The sequence below is a fragment of the Gambusia affinis genome, linkage group LG09, assembly GCF_019740435.1.
Source record: "Gambusia affinis linkage group LG09, SWU_Gaff_1.0, whole genome shotgun sequence".
In the NCBI taxonomy this organism is placed as follows: Eukaryota; Metazoa; Chordata; class Actinopteri; order Cyprinodontiformes; family Poeciliidae; genus Gambusia; species Gambusia affinis.
Window position 1 is genome coordinate 28,239,642 of NC_057876.1, and position 26,127 is coordinate 28,265,768.

Sequence of the window (26,127 nt, forward strand, 5' to 3'; positions counted from 1 at the left end):
AAAATGTGGTTCAGGTGCTGCTGAGCAGGTGCAATGAGAGCAGATGCACCTCTTTACTCATTGGCAGGACTAACTCGTTGCACCTTGTTTACACAGTAAATCAATGGGTTTTTTTTATTTTTGAGAAGAAAAAAAGAAATACTCATGCAATAAGAAAAAGGGAAAATACACAAAATCTGTTACATCTGATATATGTATTTTTTATCAGAAATCTATGTAAATAAATGTAATTATAAGGGAATTTAAACATCAAATATTAGAAACATTAAAATGTGACATTCATGCAAGACTTAATTTGGAAAAACTAAAAAGACACACATTTTATTCATTCTAATGCCTTTGAAGCAGCGTTAAAACAATCTGACTTTTAGACAAGCATTTTCACACCACATTGTCAAGGTTAATTTAACAGACTGTAATAAACACATAATGTATTTTAAATTCCCATCAGACTTCACAACCTAGCTTTTGCATTTGCCTCAGAGCCGTATCCGTTCCATCAGTACACAAACACCTCTCCAGACAATATCTATCAACTCCAAATACCTGCCACAGGAAAATCAACAATTATTATACGTGAATATTTGCTATGTATACACAATTCACTTCTGGCTGTTTCTTGCATCAAAACTTTGCATATATACCATCAGAGGGAAATCCACTGGTTGCATACAAAGTATCCTACACAAGAAACATTCTTACTTTTTAGACTGAATAGGAAACACTTCTATCTGCTGACAAAAGCTCTCTGTATTTTGTACAGTATGACTTTGTGGAGCTCCTGGATGGCAGCCGGCTCATTGCCAAAGAGCAGTGGACCCTGAGCGAACCAGACACAAGAGCCCGGATCGATCACCCAGTCACCGTCCACCAAGCCGGATTCATCCAGTACCTGGATTCAGGGGTGTGGCACTTTGCATTTTATAACGACGGACGAAGCGTGGAAGTTGTCTCCTACAACACTATTATCCAGGGTGAGAGGACGCACATCTGCTGGGAGGGCTAATGAGTGTGAATGATGTGTAATGACATGTTTGGAAGGTTTTAATTTCCTGGAACAGCTGGGCCTGAATGTGAGTATCTGAGAATCTTTCCCAGACAAATTGCGTTTCCTCAAAGTTTGAGCCGAGCACAGCGTAGATTTAGGTTTTCATTCCACTGCAGTGGATTATTGTGCTTAGCACTGTAATGCAAGACTGTACAGAGCATTGATCCTATCCTCCTAACAACTTCTTCCGTGTTCTGAAGTCTGTGAAATTTCCTTGTGGGTTATGGAGAAGAAAAAACACTAGGGTTGAGTTAACGTTTTTCTTTTTCTTTCCTTTGGGGAGTCCCATTGATCCAGCCCTACAAATATGAAGGTATTGATGTGTGAGGTCAAAATTGCTTGAGTCTGACACTGGCTCAATGAACATCCAATACAAGCTAAAGTAATAACATAAAAGTTGGCCCTCTTAACGCCCATCAAAATGAGGGCCCTGGTCTTTTGGGGCTACGATTTATGAGCATTGGTCTGTTGAAAGAACACAAGATCTGTCTGTAGGATATGTCAGATTAACTTCAACTCAGAGAGGATTTGAGCTGTAAACACTCAGGAGATTGCATGGCTTGTGTGGGCATGATCAGTCATTCACAGGGCTGGGGTGTTGGTGATGCAGAAGAGGAGACAGCAGGGGACGGAAATGTCTCAAGGACATGGAATTATGTGGTCTAATTTAAAATGCATCTTTGTGGATTTTACTTAACAGGGCTTAGTTGCGAAAGGTAAGCATGCAGTGCACAGCTATGGAGGCTTAGACCTTAGTGGGACATAGACAAACAGCTGTAAATGTATGCCATGCTGGATCAGAGCACAGCACACAAGAGTCATGTAATTCTTTGAAGAAGTCAGCTTGATTTTCATGCCGTTTTCTTTCACTATGCAGTTGTTAAAGGTTTTTTGCAACATGACAGTTCATAGAGGTATTAATAGCTGTACACTTCTGCACCCACAGAGTCTGTGACAGAGTGCACACACAACTGCTATGGGAATGGAGAGTGTGTGTCGGGATCGTGCCACTGCTTCCCTGGATTCATAGGACCTTACTGCTCCAGAGGTAATTACTCAGCTTTAATAATTGCCTTAAATGGTCCCTTCAGTCTTTTTAGGGCTTATCAGTTCAATATTCTTTTAATGGAAAATTGATCTGATAAGTTTAACATGAACCTATTTCACCTTAATCTCAGCAAGTATTTTTTGTCTGTCTAACAGTTCAGTTTGATTTTATTCCACCCACCTAGATTTCAGAGTAAAAATGTCTTTTTTTCATTTCCGCCTTAATAAGACTGAAGTAAACTGAATCTGTCCCTGTGTGCTTACTCAAACTGAAGAAAAATTAGCTAAATCAATTTCCATCTCTTGAGTTTGACTGATACATTGTGTTTGCTTGAATTAGCTTCCCTTCATTCATAAAGGTTAAGATGTGAAAATCAAGAACTCTAGATCCCTGAGAACGACATTCAACCTGGACAGGTAGCCAGCCCGTCACACCGGCTGGAAGAAATATGTTAAATATTTACAGCCAACATATTACAAAACTTTCTATTGGACACAATTGTTAGAGCTGTTTTTGTTTTTGAAGATATCTAAGCTAACAAGATATTTGGACTAATTTAAAGCAGAAATAAGAGCAGGCATTACTCCACTACCCACACATCTGGAATATTTCCTCTTTTATTTCCATTTAGATGGATTTTACTGAGTCATAAACTCAGTAAAATCTTTTTATAATATACCATGTGCATGTAGGCGTCATATTGTGTTTCACAGCTCAGGCTGGGTACTAATTGGACTTGAGTTCATAACAAGTCTCCTGTATGGAGCCCATTCAGTTGACAAAACACACTGCATTTGAGAATGTAGATCTTTACCTTAGCTTTAATATTATGAGGTTGAATTTTTAAAACACAAAACACCGCAGCTTTGTCGTTCAGCCTTCCTATTATCCAGGGTGTGAGAAGTCTTGCTCTCTCTCACTCTCTCGCAGCCTGACTGAACTGCAGAATCCTCGTCTCTTGTTTTCTCGTAAGCAGCTTCTTTTGGTGCAGTGCTTTCTTCATTATTATTTTAAACATCTGACCAATTCTGAAAATAGCGAAATGAGTCACTTAAGCCATTAGAACATGGCCTTAAACCGGTTCTACCACAGTCAGTCCCGACCGGAACCAGCAGTTCCTACCCAACTTTCAGAACGTCAGGGTGGTTCTACCCGGGCCACGCTGAGTATTGCTCACAATCTGTTTCATTGACAGTAGATTTCCTTCACTGATTGGGTTACGCTTTAATCTTAACTACTTCACACTTTGGGTTGTTTGTTTTTGAGACAAAATGAAACAGCTACATTTATTTGAGTGAGGCATAATAAAACCCAGACAGAGGATGACATGTAACACTGGCTATAATCTTAACAAATAATAACATTGATAATAATTGCCATATGACATGCAAATGGACATTGCTTGGGTTTCAGACCTTTATTAAAATTTTCATACAGAAGATAATGTGCTCTGAGATGCCTTCCCCTTGTTTCGTTCATTTTGACTGCAAAGGGCCTTGCGTGTCTCTCTGCGCTGTTGCTGCACGCAGTCACTGAAGCCACTGTTGGCATGTATGTATCTGGATTACATTTCATCTAACCACAACCTCAAGGTTCTGCTGAGTATCGCTGCAAATGACATCAGAGCATCGACCACAGCTCCTGCTGTGTTCAAACTGGCCCACAGTCTCATGTTCCCGCCCATTTTCATGCTACAATACTGAGGAACTCACTACAATGGAGACTCACCCAACTTAGCTAAAACCAAACCAGACATTAGCCAGCTGGAGTAAAACTTCACAATGGAGAAGGGGCTTTTGTAACAACATTTACATGGAAAAATATTATTTTTAATGTGACCTTTTGGTTGTGTTTATTGATCAGAAGAAATATATTATACTAATTATTATAAAAAGTTTCTGACGAGCCGGTTACCTGACAGGACCAATATTTTTGAACATTTGCATGATGTTCAAAATCAGAACTGTAATCAGAACTGTGACTATAATAATAATAATAATAATAATAATAATAATAATAATAATAATAATAATAATAATAATAATAATAATAATAATAATAATAATAAAAATAATAAAAATAAAAATAATGGAGGAAGTGGGTTGCGTAAGAGAAAAATTCAAATGATTTGACTTTTTTGAACATTTGCAAATGTTCAAAAACATTTGCAAAAATGTCCCTGGTGCTGGTGTCCCTGCACCAGGGACACCAGTGCTGGCGTTCCTGGTGCTGGGACGCCAGCAACGTCCTGGTGCTTCTCCTTGTCTTTAATGTCGTTGGTCAAAGTGGCCTTAGGCAGATTGGATCCAATCTGGAAAAGGTTATATATGTAGAGGATCCGCTCATAGTGCGTCCGCAGATGAGAGCCGATGGCCTTGCCAGGGGCAAATCCCAACTTGACTGATATCGTAGTCCAATGTCGCTCTCTGCAAACCGCATCGAAGCCTCCCTCTTCATTTACCAACTTATTGAGTTGGTACAGATCTAAAATCTTTATTTCAACATGAGGAATTTTCAGAGTGCATCCTTGGAGCTCCCAGAATTTTGCAATGTGATCCAGGAAGTTAAGTTTGACTCTAGTCTGAGCCTCCAACTCGTTACTTTAAACATAAAGTTTCATGTATGTAGATTTCATGTAATAAAGCTAGAACATGATCTAGTAATGGTCCAAACTTACATTTTTGCATAATTTTGACTCCTCAAACATGATCTCTTTCCTCAGCTGCTTGCCCCGTGCTGTGTAGCGGTAATGGCCAGTACACCAGGGGGCGCTGTCAGTGCTATAGCGGCTGGAAGGGCACCGAGTGTGACGTTCCAGCAACCCAGTGTATCGATCCGCAGTGTGGGGGACACGGACTCTGTGTGGCGGGAAATTGTGTGTGCAACACCGGCCACAAAGGAGTCAACTGTGATCAAGGTAAGCCAGAAAGAAAAACTCTTCCTGCTGGATTCAAAGGCGGCCGATGCAACACATTTCTTTGTGATGCTCTGGGGAAATCGACTCATTCTGCTAGTGAAACAATCGGCGTTTTCAACTCCACCAAGCGAATAATGCCTTGGATGTTGTTATTGATATTGTGTGTATAAATTAACTCTCTTTAAGTGTTAAGACCTCATCAGGGGTACAAGCTTGAAGAGACTCCGCCTTGCCCGTCGATGCAGTCACCTACCACAGGCCTCCACAGATGATGACACCTGTGAAAATCAATCAGTTTGTGGCATCTGCTCCTCTGTTAAGAAAGAGCTGCTTCCTCTTTCTCGTCAGCCCCCCCTCCCAGCTCCAACCCTTTCACTTCATTGCATTTAACTTTATTGATCCACATGCAGATAAAAGGCAATTATCAGCTCAGATTTACATGTGGGAGTTGTTGACCCTACATGGCAAAGCTATTGAGTTCACTAATGAATATGCTGAGGTTTCTTTGGAGTGAAGAAGCTTTGGGGAGGAGCTGCATCTGTAGCTCTTAAAGGATTTCCTGATTATTTTAAGTTTTTTTGCAAATATAAAAATGCATTAAAAGTAGGGCTGAAACAATTAATGGTGAAGGATCAATTATTGAAATAATCGTTAGCTAACTGGTACATACAAACTCAAGAAAGAACAACTGAAAGAACAACACAGTCAGAGCAGTAATTCAGCTAAAATTGTAAAAAAATATATATATATATTTTATATTTACGATAAAAAAAACCTTTATTTGTAATGTTCTGCCCAAAGTTCTTTAAGTGGCATAGTTTTTGCTTTTCTGAAATTCAGAAAAAAAAATCTCCTATAAAGCAAATTTTTCTGATCAGGTAGTAATTATTGATGCAAAGTCAAACAGAAAGGACTGAGCTTTTCACATGTTGATGTTGGAAATATTTTTTTTGCTGCAGATGCGTCATTTCCTACAATCACTAAAAAACCTATAAAATAGTTTTTTTTTCTTATTTTGAAAAAGAATGTAACATTTTTTTATTTGCATTTTCTTATGCTTTTCTAATGTATAAAAGAAGCTGAAGTGATTCAATGAAAATTCTACATAATATGCCTTTTTTCAATTAGAACAACGGATTAATTGTCAGAATAACAGGTAGAATAATTGATTACTAAAATATTTGTTAGTTACAGCCTTATAAAAATGGGAATAAGGGAGGAAGACATTTTTGGCAACTCTTTCTAGTTAGTAATAGGTTGATTATGTAGGTCATAATTGCCAATTATTACCCTAGATCTGTATAGTAATTGATCATATCAGTCTAGACACTAATTGGGCATTGTTTCACAGTCCCTATAATGGAGCATAATTATACTGTTTCTATGTTGGAACGACCCTAAAATACATCGTAGAGCAGCTAGTTGAACATCGGGTGGAAAATCACTATTGGCAGAAACGAAAGGCTGCGAAAATTTCAGCTGCGGCTCGATCGCCATCATCCGGCTCTCGAGCTTTTCCTCTCTGAAAGTGACTTTTGGCTGGTTGCAGATTCAGAGTGGCCAGGGTAAATAAATATGTTTAAATCTACAAGTGGCAAAGTGACAAAGCTGTCACCCTGGTTGTGTGTCTTCAGTGGACTGTGTGGACCCGACGTGCTCCGGTCACGGAGCCTGTCATCACGGCGAGTGCCACTGCAACCCGGGATGGGGAGGGATCAGCTGCGAGATTCTGAAGAGCACTTGTCCAGAGCAGTGCTCCAGTCACGGCACGTTCAACACCGATACGGGAACCTGCGTCTGCGAGGCCAAGTGGACGGGAGCCGACTGCTCCATAGGTCAGAAACCATTTTATCCATTCAATTGTTGCATGTGTCGACTGGAGGATGTTTTCATGTAGTTAATTCTGCAACTACTGGCCTCTGTGAATTGAGAGTGTTGAAAGTGACGACAGAATGTGCTCCTTAAACCCTGGATAACAGCTTTGAAACAGCATATTTGTGTCATGAATGTATGAAATTTACAGGCGTATTCAAGAAGCTGAGCAATTAAAAACCCAAGAATTACAGCTGTTATGTTTGACCTTCTAAATGGAATATGGTAAATTGCTGATTCCCAGATGAATAGCTCACTACTTTTTCTGTTGAGTGACTCAATTGTTAATCAAGAGTCTCAGCTGTAATTAAATTTTAGTATTTTAATTAAACTTGACAGTTCTGGTGTTTTTAAACTTTTTCGATGTAATCACTGGAGGCAGAAAGTTAGACGCTTTCAGATCCCAGACAAAAACACACACATGCACACACACACGCTTTTCTCAACAAAGTTAAAGAAGATATTAAGCTTTGCAGGAATGAATCTGTAGCCTTTTTTCCCATTCAGTCCTTTTTTATTGATGATTGAGTTATAATGATTTCTGCTGGAGCAATCTATATGGTTCGGTCTGTGGGATTATGTCGTTCCTACTGTATCCTTGGGTAATGTTTCAGCCACGCTAGCATGTAATTGGCACCACATTTCTCCGTATGTATTCCAAACAAACTTCCCCCTCGCTGCGCCAGGCACCAGGTCCACCAAACAGCAGACGTGTGCTTTTACTAACAGGCTGCAAGTTGAAATAACACATCTCTGCTGTAGCTCAGTAGGGCCACATGTGGGTGTCTTATTATTTGGAAAGTTGAGGAATAATTGTTCAACTTGGCAGCACAAGTCCTGATGAAATTATGACAGCTGTGATGGTGATATATGGCTTTCTTTTAAACGATTATTAAAAAAATGTTGTTCTGGTTTTGAAGTATAATTTAGTGAGCTAGAAGGATAATTTATTTTCTAAAATTAATGTGTGACAATTTGGAAAGAGAGCTCTGAATCAATCATATACCTTATTTTCTTCCAATATTTTCCATAAGGAAGCAACAAAATTACTCATTTGTGATGTCCCACTAATTCGTAGCATGTGCCTGAAGCCACGGTGATAAATGGGAGCGTGAGGTCCGGTTTAAACTGTTGCAGTTCTGTTGGTGTTGTGTTTGAGAGCACTGCATTACATTCCTCTATTTTCTTTAGGAAGGTTGCTTATTTTCAGCAATGCAACACTTTCAGTGCATGATTGGCATGAACATTTTGATGATTGTGTCAACTTGTTCAAAATGCATTCTGAACAATGTAACCAGATCCAGCTATTTGTACAGGAAGATTTTTAGATGTCTTTTTGCACAATGGAATCCCTCAATGTTTTATATCTAGAAAATAATCTGAGGGTGAGCGCTGAAAATAAATCCAACACAAAATGCTTTCCTTGAGTCTTAGAAGACAAATGTTTACATCTGATAACCGCTCACGCTTGGAAAGCTTGGTCCGGAGGACTAAGGAGAGACTCCTCTGGAAATGATACTTCATTATCAGTTTATTCGTTTAACACGGCAGCTGGTCGTTTCCACCTTCCGTCTTTTCGTACTTTAGAGATTTTGTTACCTTGTTGCCTCTGACTGCCTCGGCCGGGAGAAGGAGACGCCCGCTGCGAGACGCTGCGTTACCGCCTTAGAGACCTGTCACACCCAGAGCAATTTTCTTTCTTTTACACAGGCACAACTCAAAACACTTAAAAATCTTTGAAAGGTTAATTTATTTCAGTTTGAACAATGACACTTATACATAGGATTAACACCCACACAGACTGATATATTGCAAGCTTTTACTTCTGCTTGCTAATTATGGCTTAGAGCAAACAAATAAACACCCAAAATTCACTTTCATAGACAAGTTAAATAATACATAAGACAATTTTTAAACAAAAACTATTTTCAGAGAAACCTGCTGCCTTTTCAGCCGTCCAGCTGACAGATTGATTCATGAAGGCACATTAATGGAAAGTTCAGTAGAAGGAAAAAAAGCACGGAAGTAAAAGGGGACTATCAGCAAGAATAACAGCAGAGAAAAATAGCTGGACTGTTGCTCTTTGGTCATAATTGCAGTCAGACAGTGCTATGTCCATCCACATAGCAATCAAAAGGCTTAGTGGAAGGAAAACGTATGGTAGAGAAAACCATACAAGGATAGCCACAACATTTAAATGAGTGCAGAGCAAAGCCCTTTCAAGAGTTCAGGGAAGATTCATTTCTCTTCAAATAAAAGAAAATGTAGCATTAATTTGTTATAGTGTGGAGGAAAAGGAGAGAGATAAAATCCAAGGGGCTTCATCTCCACAACTTAAACTTCTGGATTAACATTATTTTATTTTTATTGTGTCGACATTATTCTATAATTATATAAGAAACTAAATATTGGTTTTTAAGATAGTGATCAACCTGTTATGAATCTGAGTTTCCTTGCTGATACTGATAAAAAAACAAATAAATAATTAAACTTTCTGATTTTAACAGTCAAATGTCCTTGTGCTGTTCAGCAAGAGGTGACATCTGCAGCATGTTAATAATCTCCAACAATTTAAACCTAAAACATTCATCCGATTCAACATGTTTGGAACTAATTAAGTCATACTGTGGGTGAGAACACACTCTTACAGTTTTGTAATCAACACCTTGATTGAAGATGAAACATATTAATACCAAAGCTCTTATTCCTTTGAACCTTAGCATATGTTCTTCCTTTGCCTGTGCAGACTTAGAGATTAGTTGGAAATAATCTTTGGAAGTCTTTGGTAGCAGCTTCATGTGATGTGGGCAAAAAGAGACATTTTTGTCTTCCTGTCTGCCTGCAGCCATCTCTTCATTAGTAACCTTCTGTGCGTTAGATGGGTTTGCCTTTCGACACAGGTAGGTGTCTTGTTAGTTCAAAGGCTGGCCCCTCCTGGCTGCTATCTGAGAATCAGGTGATTTATGCGCCGTTGCCCCTCTAAGAGACGACTCCTTCCCTGCATGTTGCAGCCGAAGTGGAACACATACTGAGTCAAACAATTAAAAGCAGAACTTTCAGTCTGTTTCGGTCTCTTTAAAAGAGTTGAATGTATCTCTCTTGGGCTGAACTTGTGAAAATCAAAGAGTAAATGCGTAGGGATTGTGCGTTTGAAATAACGGGTTTGTTTGCAGACCTTTTGAAGCAGCATGAAGCCAGTTTGGATGGGCCCAGGAACAAAGGAGTGATTGTGTTAGAGAACAGGATTTTTTTCCCTCTTTTGTGTCCCACTTCATTTAGGTTTTGTCTAAAGAAGTAATTTTCAATTCTTTTAAAGTGTTCAAAAATTTGAGACAAATCCACTCGCGCAGCACGACATCTTGTCAATAACAGGACTGATAAGCCTGGCCTCGCTGCGGTGCGGTCCAAGAGTTGGGAAGTTTACCCATCTGGCTGGGTGGAGGATTCCTTTGTAATTAATGCTGCGGTTCTTCTTCAATTAAATAAACTTTAATTAACAAGCTGTAGCATGGATCGACCGCCCACAACCCCCATCCAGCTCGAGTCAGGGGCATGTTAAAGGCAGATAAACACTTTTGCACTAATGAAAAATTGATTGCATAGATTCTATGAGAAGGAGGTATTCCTTTGGAATTAAATGACTCCCCTCCAGAGGCACGCTTAATATTCTACAGTGTCTGCTCAGCTTAATCAGAACCATCCAAGGTCCCTCAATCGAAGAAAAACTCCATTCAGAGAGCTGGAGGAGACAGACAGTCAAAAAAACCTCGGTGAAGGAGAAGATTGAGAGCAAAACAGTGGGAGTGGACTGGATTAAAGGAAAAATCTTGAACAATACGAGGAGCTACTTTGTTACTTTCCTGTTACATTGTGAGCTGCAAATGATTCTGGTCCATTTATTTTCTCTGAAGTCGATTTGAAATGCAGTCTAAAAACGTAAGAATTTCTTTTCAACATGTTGGATTTAAAAAGGTACTGGGGTGTCAGTGTTTTGTTTTGTTTGTTTGTTTGTTTGTTTTTTTGTCATTTGATTTTCCTTTTAGAAATGGTTCCACAAAAAGTTTCAAGGTTGTTTTTTTTTTCTTCTAAAATGAAAATTTTAATTTAATCACATTTTAAAAATTTTGCTCATCCCTTTTTGACACTTGAAAAGGCAAACATGTTGTATTTTGAGTTTAATTTTTTACATTTTAAAACAAAATCAGTTGCTTCTTGTTTTTTTATTACCCATTTCTAAAAAGCAAACCATATGATCAAAAGATACACTAATCCTGGAGGGAATGATTCATCTAATTTCAACTTCCATCCATCCATTTTCTTTACACCCTCCTTCCCTAAATGGGGTCGGGAGGGTTGCTGGTTCCTCTCCAGCTGCGTCCCGGGCAAGAGGCGGGGTCACCCTGGACAGGTCGCCAGTCTGTCGCAGGGCAATTTCAACTTCAAAACAAAAATTTAACAGTAATGTTGTTTTATTAGTCATTTAGAGACGAACTTGCAGGTGAATTTTGGATCGTTATTCTACTTCAAAACCCGAGTTGGTTTTATCTCAACACCACAAACTCCTGGCCCGATGTCTGCCTTTAGGATTTAGAGGGGAGAATTCCTGATTTCATCAAACTTCCTCATTTTGAAGCAGAAAAGAAACCACAGACCATCACACTGCCACCACTCCACCTGTCTGTCAGAATGCTGTTAATTTTTTCACCAAATATAACAGGTCACACACTTTTGTCCCACAACATTTTCCTGAAGTTTTTGTGGATCATTCATGTAAAAGAAATGATGCAATCTTATCCAAACATGTGACCTCTGAAGGATTGGTATAATTCAGCAGATTTAAATCTGCAATTTCCTCACGTTGTCAGTCTATAACAGACGATAAAAGACATCAGTTACACTCATGCCACTCTTTATTACAATGTATTTATGATGAAAGAAATTACAGTAATACAAAACATAAACAGTCCATCTAACAGGGCAGATTGAAATACAAAATAAACACAATGAAATAAAACCCCAATTCTGCAAAGAGTCATTAGAAATGACAAACAGTTGATAAACAGCATTAAAACGGCCAAATTAGATGCAATCAGGATTAATTGCATATCCATAGTAACAATAATGGTTACTGTGTCAAAACACTCTAAAAGGAGCAGCTAAAACAACTGAAAAGCAGATTACTTCCAACAGAGAATTTAATACACAATATTTAGTTACTAGCCAAACAATAACAGGAGGACTTACAATGACATGGACACATGAACATTGACTAAACAAAAACGAGTTTTGAAATAAAGACTAGCATCTTCTGATGAATGAAAGTCAGTGTGTCCTGATGGCTAGTAGAGTTGTGATGATCGAACTGAGACAGGAACCACATTGAGCCGAGTCCAGTTCTGCAGTGAGAGGAAAAACTAACATGGAAGGTTGATGCATTCAGAAACAGGTAAATAAAATAAACCTGTCAACAATGAATTTGGTCGGGATTGATTTTACCCTTCAAACTCTCCTATCAAAAGCATTTCTGTCCAGTCTCACTTCCTTATTGTTGAATCATGACCTTTGACCTTAACTTTGACAATTGTTCTGGGTTCCTATGAGACCACCTGTTTGAGTCATTGATTATCTCTTTTGTTTGTATGTTTGGTTCATCACTGTTCCTTGTTTTCTACACCTGTGGATAACATTTCTCATTATGGTTCCTTGGAGTTTCAAAGCCTTAAAAAAGTTATTTTTCTTAAAATATTTTCTCACAGTGTGTTTGAAATGTTTTATAGTAGCTCTTGTTTTTTGTAAAATCTGCACATCTCCATCTCCCGTAAGAGCAGAAGCAGCTTGTTGAGCATTAGCTTTAACATGAAAAACTCAGATTCCTCACCAACAACACATCCAGTCGTGTCAGTTTTCTGAAGGCAGCACATATTTGCAACAGCTGCTCTTCTGTTTGCAGTACTATAAGAAAGCATGTTCATTACACATCTCTGAGTCGAGACAAAAGAACCCGGCTTCAGTCTGTTAAGACGAGGCAAGTGAGGCTTCATAATTTGCCAGAGTGCTTATTTTGGAAGTTTTTCCACATACAGTAATTGCAGTTCTTTATTCTTACAAGCTTTTTAGACATAGACAGGTTTTGTTTCATTTTAATAGAGCCACACTGATAAATAATGCAATCCATGAAAATAGTGGAGCCTTAAACTGTGAAAGCATCACAAACAAAAGTCTGTTTTTATTTCTTTTATTCCAAGGTAGTTATTGAGACAAATGCTTTATGTATGTTGTGAACACTTCCTGATGACAGCCACTTGTTAGAGGGATTGAAGCAGTTTACTGATAAGATAATTTCAGACATTTGTAGCTGAAGGAAACAGGATTAAGTTGCTGCGGTCTGACTCTGAAAACTTCCTTCTTGCATTTTTAGAAAACTATATGCTTCTATTTAACGTTTAAGACTTTGTTCAATTTGTGTAAAACAGTCACTTTTCATTTTGCTTCAGTGTGCTGCAAAAATGTCTTGACATTTCCAGGCTCTGGGAATTGACGGAAATATAGTTTTTGGCAAACATTTTCACTTTTTGGAGCAAACATTATGCAGTTAAGTTAGAGCTACGTTCCAATACGCAAGCATCACATTTCTCATAATTTGAGATGATGCTTACATAAATATCCGAAGCTCCGTGGGTTTTTATACTTTAAATCAACAAAAAGTTCCACATAGTTGTTCAGTGGAAACAAATGTACAGATGGCCTACAAACAAATTTTGTTTACTGTTGAACTTTTTGGCCCAGTTTAACTCTTCTGAGCAAACATTCGAGAGGGATTTGTTTCTTGTTTTTTAGTGGCAGATGCAGAAGGAGGTAGAAGGCTTTCACAGAACAGACGATGCATGTTTCAGCGGCTCTCTTGTTTCTGCAACAGAGGTGTGTGTGGTGGACTGCGGTTCCCACGGCTCCTGCATCGGTGGTACCTGTCACTGCGAGGAAGGCTGGACGGGACCAGAATGTGAGCAGAGGGACTGTCACCCACGCTGCATCGACCATGGAGTCTGCCGGGAGGGCAAGTGTGACTGCCACCAGGGCTGGACGGGCGAGCACTGCACCATCGGTGAGCCACGGCGACACACACACCTACACATGCTTCCCAGAGAGACCCTGGTCCCAGAGGGAACTCATCTATTGGCAGGCATAAAAGGGCAACGCTGGAAAGTGAATGCTGGTATTTTCAGAAAGGGTTTGAGGCATTAGATCATTTTATACTTCTGTTGCTGCCCACACTCTCCTAACAACCACCACAAACTAGTCAGGAGTTGTTAGTGATATTTTCAGGGTGCACAGCTCAACCTCTGCTGGCTGGAGCCCAGTTTCCACAGACAGCTGAAACTATCAGAGCAGCCAGGAGGCGGTCTGTCAAACTTACTGAAACCCATTAGAGGACTGGTTCCCAAACATGGGAGATCTTGTTCCTATTTTTTTACAAATAATTTTCATAAATCCAAACTGGGATTTAAAGAGTTCATATACAATATTTCAATTTCAATTTCACGCTACAATAAGTCTAATGTTGTTTTGTATAGAAGTATAAAATAATGCAGTTCAAATTAAACCAGTCCTGGAGAATACAGTTGTGTAAGAATGAATAAATAAAACATATTCACCTTTAAATGCTCAAACTGTGCCAACTCCTCACTCACTAAACAACTAAGCAGGAAAATCTAATTTAGCTGTAAATTTCATGTATAATTTTTTTTAAGTTTGTGTTTCCACCTGACACAGAGGCACCCTGGGTGAAGAGCCATTTCACTCATTATAAAGCCTCCTCAGTAAGAACGTTTTCTTACATTCCCTGTGTTCTTGTTCAAGTTTACATTTTATTCATTTCTCCTTCAGCAGCTTTGGGTTGTACCTTCACCTTCACCCAGGCTGCTTTTTCTAGTAAATTCATATTAGTAGAAAATCTTTGGTTTTCTAACCTGCTGATCCGAATGAAAATGTTTTCTCTGCTGTGATTTTCCTCCATCTGCAAGAGATATAAAGAAACTGATGTGAATGGACATATTTCAATCTTTTGACGAACAGATTGCTGAAAATTTAATTTTTGTGAAAAATTTTAATATTCATTTGGTAAATCTTTGAATATTATGTTTGCTTTCTCATCATCTGTTGCTCTTTTTTCTTCCACTGTACACATCCTTCATTGAAAAGAACCAGATATTAACTTTGTAATTTCTATAAAAAATTGATATATTCCACCTTTTAAACTGCTGAAGTGGGTCTTCTGTATTAGTGAGTCAAGGGCAGGTATTAAGGGAGCCACAAAACTGTTGGAAGGCCTCTTTGGAATATCATTTTTTTCCAAAATAGCAGTGCTTCACCTGGCATTAATGAGGATAATGAGTTCTGAGATGCCACTTCTTATTGACCTTTACTTCAGACTTCCTCCACATCTTCCCCTCTGCCAAAGGTCCTGTAGTTAAACCTTGACACCCAGCCTCAAACACTGTTCTCCCAAGTGTCATCCTCCTGCCTCTCCATGGCGCCACATTAGCCGCGAAACAAAAAGATCCGACCCTCCAAAACTCTTGAGTCCTAATTATGTATTTACAGGTTCTCTCTCAAGCAATCCCCTCTCTGCAGCCCGGGTCCACCTCTGAGGCGAGAGGAGATTGCAGTGAAGGAGTTGTTGGAAGGGTCACATTCCTGATCTTATTAATCTTGCCCTCCTCGGGGGCCGCCTCTGCACGTCATCATCCATTTTCTCTTTCTTTTCTTCTGTTCGGTGCTCCCGTCAGGAAAGTAACTCCATGCTTTGGACTCTCATGAATAGGCAGTGTGCTACCTTTTCTTAAAGGAACTGGGAGCTTATTTTGTCTTTCAAACTCTGAATAACTGCCATTTGCACAAAGCGCCTTTTAATCACATTACATGGTCAGCGCCTGAATGGAGCACTTCCTTGGTCATTCTTTTTCACAAGCATCAAGATCCTGTTTTATATGCAAGGCTTACCCTATTGTCAACTGCTTTCTCAGCACTGCGGTTTGCTGTGAAGGTGTTTTTGATTTGTCTCAGAGTAAAACCACTGAAGTGGAGATGATGAAAAGATGTAAAAAAAATAAATAAATAAATAAATAACAATAAATAAAAGCACAGAAGCAGAGAACTGTTCTTCCTGATCCATTCACATTGGAAGCTGAGGCCGTACACATGCTGACATGCAGACGAGAAATGTTTTGATGCGGACCGGGATGAAACTGATTCAGATGGTCCGAAAACAAACATAGGACAAACTGTGCAGGTTTTAAATGAGGAAAAGCAGATGGGGAGTGTTAACAAAGGCTTCGTTTTACCCAAGACAAGCTGCAGAATTGATTCAAGTTGATTTTTTAAACAGAAGAACATCCACAAATCAAGGCTCTTTTACCCATTGGGACATTTAGCATTCTGATTAATCACTCCAACTTTATTTTAAAAGATTTTTACTCCTTTCACTAAACTAAAAATAAGCTTCTTTAACTGTAGCTGCTGTTTCTTCTGTCCATTTCTCCAATAGATTTTCTGTTTGTTTCTTTCTCTGCATTCCTCTGCCTAACTCTTTTCTTATATCCATTCTCTTCTTTATCCCATGTTTCTATGCCTGTCTGCCTCCCTCTCTGTCTCTTTCCGACTCCGTCTTGGCTTACACATGTAGCCTTGGATTCCAGAGTATCAGGTAAAAAGACCTTCCCTTTGTTCAAAACTTCGATCTTTATATCTTTTTTTTATGTGCTTCTAATCAAACTGAACCCATGTTTTGCTTAAAAATGTGAACGCTTTAAAGCATAAATTTGGTGAACTTGCATCTTCCCTCTCTTTCATTAACACTAGTCATACAGGTAATCCTCAATAAATTATATCGTCATTTAAGTAAATTATTTGAATGATCAAATTAAATATTTATTCCTTTTAATTTTGATAATTATGTCTTACACCTAATAAAAAAACTAAATTCAGTTTCTAAGAAAATAAAATATTGCAGGACAGGAATAAATCAGGATTTTTAATGAATAACATGTCAGCCTATTAAAAAGTCTGAGCATGTGCTGTACAGTACATCCGCTCAGCACTAATTCATCCAGTGCTTTTGGATGAATTAGAGCTTAGATGCTGTGGGAGATATTTGTACTTTTGGCGGTGTGAGCAGCTGCCAAGTCCTGTTGGAGAATGAAACGAGGAACTCCATAAAGTCTGTCAGCAGAGGGAAGCATGACCTGCTCCAAACGTCCTGGTAGACGGCAGCGCTGATTATATGGTTCCCGAAATCATTTCTGAATCTGAAAACTTCACTTTATTCATGAAGCAGCTTTGATTCTGTGGCTCTTTACCTTGATTTGTAATTGAAATATTATATTTTTATTTGAATTCCAAAAGAGGATTTGAATCTTTTCTAAACTCTTGAATCCTTTAAATGTTGTGGTTCTTCTACCAAACGGTTTCCTTCCTCTAAACTTTCCATTAAACTAGACATAGCACTGTCTTAAGTTGATTCAGTTCTGCTTATGGAAGTTAACAGACAACCATCAAGTCAGCAGTTTATTCTGTTTTTTTGTTTTTTTAGATCTCGTGTGTCAGATTCAAATATGAAATATAAAGGTTTTATGCTTAAATACTATTTATCAATGAAATACTGCCAAATTATATTAAAGCAATAGAATGTTCCATATTATTAAATTTTAAGAATTAGTCATTGACAATTACTTATTCATATTTTAACAGTGTTAATGGATTTATCATTATATGCAGCTACAACCGGGCCTTTGAGGACATTTAATATTTAATAAAACCCAAAATGTAAATGGGTTTTATTTTAATTTGTCAATTTTGATTAATTATATGTATAGATTTTAACTTGTTAAAAATTGTATCCCAAATAATTGCTTTATTTCTTTTATTTTTTCTTTTCATATAGCAGTTCCAGCTGGAACCTTTCTGCTTGTGTGTTTCTGTCACATCCATACATCTGATGCACAACCAACAGTCACAGCAACAGACAACAAAATTCTGTTTTTTGGCTCGCTGTGGGTTAATTTTTGCTTCAAAAAAATGATTTGATTGAACGCTAGAAAAGATTATCGTTGTATACGAGCTGTGCAAAAAGGAGAATTAATCATTTTTTAGCAAAAAGTTGTTTTATTATTTGAAAATGTTGCTTATCTTGCTAATTTGAGATTTTCCATTAAAATGTCATTATTTGTGATTAAATAATTACAGATCCTGCAATTACTTCAATTAAAAATTTGAGTTTTCTTATTCATCTTATGTAATACCCAAGAAACTGAATTTGTTTTTTTAATTACTTGCAAGCCATAATTATACAAATATTTTTATTTATTTTAATTTTATTTATGTATTTTTTCGAACAGACAAACATTCAAAATGTGTGTAATAAAACTGAATGCATTTTAAAAATGTTTTTGAAATGAAGTTTTCAACAATATTCTAATTTATTGAGATGCGCCTGTATGCTGTCACTCAAGCTTAGTATTAACAATCATCATGAAAGCTTTGATTTACGTTCCACAGTGGAGCGGTTGAATTTAGAGTCCAGCTAAAAGGCGGTGAAAACAGCGACCTGCAGGACCTCTTCTCTAAATACGCTACGTTTGCAGGCAGCTGTGTTCCAGACACCGCTTCCGCTTTTTCTTCTGCAACTTACTCTAAGTAAATGTGTTTGCCAGTCTTAGCACACTGCCACCGCAGAGATAAGTAATTTTCTTTTCCAAATGTTTCCCTTTCCTCGGATGTGTAATAGGAGCAGTCAAGATAGGATATAAAGGTAAATTGAACCACTACCCCCACAAGGGAGATTGTCATGAACAATCTCTCCCTGCTCTCTGTCTCTCCTAGCACGGCGTATATACACCTGTTTTATGTCCGAGTCGATCATAATGTTTCTGCTGTGATCCTGCTCCCCCCCTCACACACTTCCCCCCACCTCCCCCACACGATATGTCCCCTCATCTCCTGTCCGTCTGAAACAGTCTCACATGAGACTCCACGGTACGTCCCCTCTCCACCCTACCCCCCCACCACTGTCGTTACTCCCTGTGTCTGCCAGATTAAACGCCCAGAACTGGTGTGGTTTAGTCATGTTTCAGCTCCCTGTCTTCACCCTCCATTAGAAGGAATGCGATCTGGCAGCAAGTGCACTGTTTTCTGTAAATGTGGAGACTCTTGACCCCCCCTTCCTTTTCTTCTCCTACTTCCCCTATTTACATATATACTTCCTCCTCCCTTTGATGTTGCTGTTACTTCACATGAGTGTTTCCAACATCTGCAGCGAGCGGCTCCTGCTAATTATTTGCAGGCGAAGCCGCTGGAACCCGGAGTGAAGGATTGCCAACCTCTCCGATCTGAACGGTACACAGAGTTCCTCCACAGTCTGGAGACGAGAGGAAGAGTCTGAAAGTTAGAGCTCCGGATAACAACAGCCAAACAAACCAGAAAAACATTGATATTTCCATCCATCCATCCATCCATCCATCCATCTACCTATCAACTCATCCATCCATCCATCCATCCATCTACCTATCAACTCATCCATCCATCCATCCATCCATCTACCTAGCTATTAATCCATTCATCTACTCACCCATCCTTCCTTCCATCCATCCATCCATCCATCCATTAATCTACCTATCTACTCATCCATCCATCCATCCATCCATCCATCCATCCATCCATCCATCTACCTAGCTATTAATCCATTCATCTACTCACCCATCCTTCCTTCCATCCATCCATCCATCCATCCATCCATCCATTAATCTACCTATCTACTCATCCATCCATCCATCCATCCATCCATCCATCCATCCATCTACCTAGCTATTAATCCATTCATCTACTCACCCATCCTTCCATCCATCCATCCATCCCTCCATCCATCCTTCCATCCATCCATCCATCCATCCATCCATCCATCCATCCATCCATCCATCCCTCCATCCATCCTTCCATCCATCCATCCATCCATCCATCCATCCATCCATTCTTCCATCCATCCATCCTTCCATCCATCCATCCATCCATCCATCCTTCCATCCATCCATCCATCCTTCCATCCATCCATCCATCCATCCATCCATCCATCCATCCATCCATCCTTCCATCCATCCTTCCATCCATCCATCCATCCATCCATCCATCCATCCATCCATCCATATTGAATTTGAAAACAGCTCAGATAATTATGGCCATTATGTTTGAAAAGTTGTTTTTTATATAAAAATGTGCAGGAACTCTGTGTATATTTTAAACCAGACAATCATTGAAGTTGTAAATAAATAAAAATATATATTATTATTAATAATAATAGTTATGCTACTGATTCAGGTGGAATAAAACTCTCACTCTCTCACTCCCATTATTCTACTAACAGCAAGTGAAAGATTTCACCCTCTTTGCTCTTGTATATTTTACTTTTCTCAGTCGTTGCCCCTTCAACTCATGTGAAACGACCGTAACTTCTCACACCCCCACCCCCATCCCCAGTCCCGTCAGAGGTGTATCGTTCTGTATGTTCACTCACTTCTGTCTTCTATCATTTTTACCCCTCTTCTTCCCCCGTTTCCACTCTCACGTGCCCTCTTCTGCTCTTGTCTCCTCACTCCTCCCTCTCCTCTCTCCTTCTCTCCCTCGTCCGCTCGGCCGTGATGCTTTGACAGACGGTTGCCCCGGGTTGTGCAACAACAACGGGAGGTGCGTCCTGGATCAGAATGTCTGGCACTGCATCTGCCAGTCCGGATGGAGAGGCCTTGGCTGCGACGTCGCCACGGAGACGCTCTGCTCTGACGGCAAGGATAACGAGGGAGGTAGGAAGAAGCGAACGTAGAGTACAAATCGTCTGAGAAGAAAGAACTTAACCGGGAACCGTTATTGCACCAGACAGGAAAACGGCTTTTGATCCGGTTCCGTAGTGGCACAGAAAACAAACAAAACAAGTCAATCATACATAAAACATCAGTGAGAAAAATATGCAAATGCAGCAGTAGTGCAGATTGTTAAGCAGCATGCTCTAAAATATAAAATAGATCAATTAGAAAGAGAGGTTGAGATTATAGTTTAAATTCTCCACTGGCTGGATTTCCAATGAAACACTTATTTGCCCGATTACAATCCCCAGAACTTTCTCAATTCCCCATTGATACTTTAAAAAATGTACTTTGTGTCAAGTCAGCATCGCTGCTCTTACTTGAAGTTCATCTAAAAAGTCATCAGCACTCAGAGCAGCATCAGAGATTTTCAGCCCAGATTTTTTCCAGGTCATCAAGTCTGCCTGTCCCCTCTGCCTCCCTGGTGTTTTTTTCCTCAGACGGCCTTGTTGACTGCATGGATCCTGACTGCTGCGCTCAGATCTCCTGCCAGGGTCAGACCTACTGTCGCGGTTCTGCTGACCCGGCTGCCGTCGCCGGCCAGGGCCAGAGTGCCGCAGCCAGTGCCGCCGCCACCCAGCCCTTCTCTAAAAGTTTTTATGACCGGGTCAGCTTCCTGATCGGCCCCAGTGGCAGCCATTTGATACCCGGGGATAACCCTTTCAACAGCAGGTAAGCAGCTTTACGCGCCACTGACACCTGCTTAATTATTTGGCTCACGCTGGCTGTTTGCTGTCTAATTACCTGTGTGAGGAAGGCACCTGCGGTTGTGCAGTCAAACCGTCACAAGTGTCACACGTATTTGTCTTTGGAGTCAAGATGACGAGTTTGTTTACAGCAGTTTAGCTGCCAGAAATGACAAGTAACTCAGGAGTAGCTTGTTCTCTGTTTAAGCAGCACTTATGGCAGAAAACCACGACTCAAGACGATCGTAGGTTTGGTTACCCAACCGGATTCAGGTACTGGAGTCAGACTACTTTTATTGTTGCATTAAAAGAGTTTAGTTTAGTGGATAAAAATGGAAAAAAGAGCAATATTATTAAACATTGCCCCCGAGCACTTTAATGACGGCCCCTTGGCTGAAGGTTTGGACACCCTTTGCTTACATCAAATGTGCAAGAATATTTTATACATTAAATAGGAAAATATAGTGTGCAATGTGCCAGATAAGAAGATAGAAATCTTTATATACATATTTTATCATCAGTGGGGCAACCATCACAGATTTGTAGATCTGAAGCTGCGACTCTTAGACATAAGAAAAAATCTTTGATATTAGTGAGAAGGCGATGCTGTTCCTCCAACAAAAGAACATCAAACCTTATTCTCTGTATGAAAAATATATTACAAGTCCACATGTGGGCTTTTATTGTGTGCAAGTCGACACAGTTTCTATAATAGTGTTCAGTTTTTTTCCTTTAGTTTATAAATCATAAACTAAAGTGGAGCGTTTTTGTTGCTTACTTATTGCTGACATACATTATAAGAAATGATATTCATGTTTTCATCGGCCTGTCTCTGACGACCTTGTACAAGGTAATTTGCTCATTTATTTATTTACTTAAATATGTTGAATAAATAAGTTATTGAAATAAGGTTATTTTACTATTGCTTACATGCAAGTCTATTTATTTAACTTAAAAATTTTATTATCTAGCCATTTATTCATGTATTTGTTTAGATATCTTCTTACTTATTAATTTCTTAGTTTCTATTTAATTGGTTATTTAATTAAATAGCATTTATTAATTGTGTATTTTATACAGATATGATTTTAATTTGAACCACATTTATATTCATACATGTTTATATTCATACATGTTTATATTCACCTGTATGTGGACCTTCAGTGTCAGGTTTGTCAAAGTTAAAGGAATTGATTGAAGTGTTTGATGTAAAGGACAGAAAAGAATATAATTTGTGGTTCAAGGTGTGAAGCAGGATTTTATTTTATTTTTAATTAAACAGGAACTTATTGCGTTCACATTTGCACGGAAACAAGTTTTTGGGGAGAGGAAAATGATTACCAACTGTGTGCTGAAGGCTTTGGGATTATTTCATCCAACAGTTTAAAGTAATCCTTATGTAAATAGCATGCTTTACTGAAAATATAGAATGAGGCAATTCCCCTCAGCTGGGTTCTCAGTAATCCTCATCCTCATTGTCTTGAGCTTACTGTCGATTTCATGTCTGGCTGTGGCATTAGCTCTATTTCTCAAAAATTTCATTTTTCTTTTTATCTTTTCTCCAAAGTCAGTTTCATAGTAAAAAAACAGAATTTTAGTAGCTCTGCAAACATGCTTGCTGCTAAACGTGAAAATTAAATATTCCCCCCCACATTATCACTGCTGTGGAAAAACTCAACTTTATGCATGAATGTCTTTTAACACTAGAAGTAAAACTTAGTGGTGTTCATTTGTTTCAGAGCTCTTTTTGATAGCAATTCTTGTCATGAAGTGAAGTTTGCTTCACAAAGAAGCGTCTGAATCTCTGCAACAACGGCGATAAAGAAGACTTTCCTCGGCAGCGGCGACTGTTAGTCACAGAGTGCTTGATGTGGGACAGAAGAGAAATTGGAAATACTTAGAGGTCATTCGTCTCCTTCTATTTTCTTCCAAAAAGCCGTTGTGTGATCTGACAGAAGGGGAGCCGGTTCCAGTGTGCGGTCTGGTTTCAGAACTCGGCAGTAAACTTGTCTCTTGCACAGCAGAGAGAATAAACATGTGTTGTGGTGTAGCGCCGCCTCCCTCCCCCTCCAAACCTTCTCCTCCACAATGGTTCCACAGCCGTATCGCATGTCCCCACACAAGTCTCCCACTGGGTTTTCAGATGGTGTTTTTCTGCAGCCAGTGTGGGACAGTGACAGATAAGAATGCATGTTCTTTATGATTCATTTCTGGAGTTTCAGCAGGTGGTGTTGCTTTGCGTTTGTTCATGGGCTTCACTTCTTGCATCATCCGTCTGCCTCTCCAAAGATTAATAGAGACACGCGGAAGAAAGAAGGAGCCTTTGCTGGAGCTCTTAAGTGCTCTTTTTTTTGTTTTCTTTTCTTTTTTTTAAAAAAACAGCAAATAAATAACAGCACACAGTCATGCAAGGAGAGAAATAAGAGAGGGGCTCATGCTGTTGATCATTCCTGTCTCATATATGTAATGGCCTGCAGATAAAGCGGCCAAATGAGCACTTTTTACTCACCAATGACAAATGCAGCAGGAACGCCTTTAAAATTCCCCTCTGCAGTTCTGATATGGCAAATGAGTAAATGTTGATGGAGAAATATTACATTGTCTGGCTCCGTTTTACCTTCAAACGCAGGTCGGACCTAACAAATTACCCCACAAGCATGAATTTAGGAATGAGAATCAGTGTTATACAAGTTCTACCTGAAGGCCTTGCAGTCATGTTGAAAAATGGTCAAGGATACCAGGAGCTTAAATCATGTATGAATCTTCTGCGTCTGTGATTTATAAAGGAAATGCATAAAAAAAGAAAAAAAATAGTTTTTTTTTTCCAGGTGAAAGTGGGGGGAAAAGAAACTGCTGGTGGAGAGCTTTTTGACTAGAAGCAAATCCATTTAGCAGCAGGAATAATATGAGAGGGGCTGGTGAATGAATAATGCCCTCCCATACAGAAGACTAACTACCACTGGGGTGTCCTGAAGTGAAGTATTTAACCCCCCAATCTGCTCCAGAGGCATTCATGTTTGGTCAGCAGTGGGAGGTGGGTTGTACAAAGCAACCCCAGGGTGTGGATGTTGGCAAAAGTACTCATTGAAAACATTTTTTTCAGAGAAATCTCTTGTGCTTATTTGAAAATAGGGCTTTTTTTTCAAAACAGGAAACCTTCATATTTTGACATTTTCAGGGCTGAACTTTTTGTGTTTTCTGAATACAAATTGCATCTTTCTTTCACATCTTCACTTCTGAGTTCACCTTTCTAAACCTTTTCTTGGTTATCCTCCTTTGTTTTGCAGTAGTGCTTTTCCTTTTAGGAACCTTTGTTGTTTTTGTCTTTTGCGACACTTTGCCTCCGGCGTTGTATTTCGTTGTTCTGAATTGCTATAAAGTGTCTCTTGACACGTCAGCCAACAAGCATTTTGGCTTTTTACATCAAGAGTGTATCTGTAACAGAGCCGAAGAGCTTGTAACACTGTTCTTGTCGATGTAACATCTGTCATCATGAGTATTACCACTGATATTTTTAAAGTCTGCTGCCATGAAACTCTGGTATGACACAGGAAAAAGGAGCTTTTTAAGACCAGACATGCTTCTCTCAATAATCATGTGACACTGTTCTTTCAGACGCAATTCAGAGAAACATTTTCCTTCAGCAGCATCAGACCAATAAGAATATTCATTGTCAGACTCTATTTTTTGCTTTCTTTAACAACACAGACGTTGCATTGCCATCTGAGCATCTAACTGCCAATCTTTGGTTGTTATACATCTCAGGTTTCACCTTCACTGGAGACACCAATCAGGCTTTTCAAATTTTCTCTGTCTGTCATACCAATTTAATTTTATCTTTCTAAGGATTATAACAAAGTCGTTTCTGTAAATTCTGTTATAATCCTAGAAATAGAAAAGGAAAAATGTCTCTGACAGAGATACTAGTTTTAAATCCACCTTAGAAATGATCTCTTTGGACACATCAAAGCACATGCCTGTAACCTTCAAATAACAAAAAGTCCATCAAAGAACATGTTTGATGATGCATTTATGAGCTGAAAATAGTGGGAATTTGTTGTTTTGATTCAATGAACTGGGGAAAGAAAATGAGATGTTTCAGTATTTGACCTTCAAATCAATGGTCAAAGCCGATCAAGGAAAGAAATTGGCCAATATTGATCACTGGCCAATTGACCGATGCATCATTAACCTTTATCTTAGTGTGTTGCATAGCCGATTCAGTGCATAAAGCAACAACACAGCCACACATTCACACAATTCTCTAACAGAGTCCTGTCATATGGACTTTGCCTTCTTTGAGCAAACATGAGGCTCATTCATGTTCTGTCCTGGCATCACAGAAAAACAGGTGGGGTCGGTTGCCCTGCAGTGTCAGGGGCAGATTTTCTCTACAACTGAGTAAAAATGGGATTTCCACTCCACTGCACATTATGCTTTATTAAATTAATGTTTTAACAGGCAGTACCAAGAACAATTTATAAAGGCCACATTTACATTATGCTCTTCAAAGATCTGACACTGATCCATCCATCCATCCATCCATCCATCCATCCATCCATCCATCCATCCATCTTCTTCCGCTTATCCTGGTCGGGTCGTGGGGGTAGCAGCATCAGAAGGGAGGCCCAGTCTTCCCTCCCCAGCCTCTT

General features: G+C 39.2%; 1 protein-coding gene across 2 annotated transcripts in view; it reads left to right on the forward strand.

Annotated features, from left to right (window-relative positions):
• The window catches only part of si:dkey-237h12.3 (teneurin-3), a 185,390-nt gene that overhangs the window by 111,174 nt on the left and 48,089 nt on the right, over positions 1-26,127 (forward strand). Inside the window, exons 8-16 of one of the 2 annotated variants that reach the window (XM_044126705.1) lie at positions 764-974; positions 1,995-2,096; positions 4,819-5,013; positions 6,648-6,848; positions 13,802-13,987; positions 16,568-16,588; positions 18,668-18,691; positions 20,583-20,729; positions 21,230-21,461. In XM_044126705.1, the coding sequence (XP_043982640.1) occupies positions 764-974; positions 1,995-2,096; positions 4,819-5,013; positions 6,648-6,848; positions 13,802-13,987; positions 16,568-16,588; positions 18,668-18,691; positions 20,583-20,729; positions 21,230-21,461 (1,319 nt within the window). The remainder of the gene's footprint in view (positions 1-763; positions 975-1,994; positions 2,097-4,818; positions 5,014-6,647; positions 6,849-13,801; positions 13,988-16,567; positions 16,589-18,667; positions 18,692-20,582; positions 20,730-21,229; positions 21,462-26,127) is intronic. The other variant, XM_044126706.1, reaches the window with a different exon arrangement.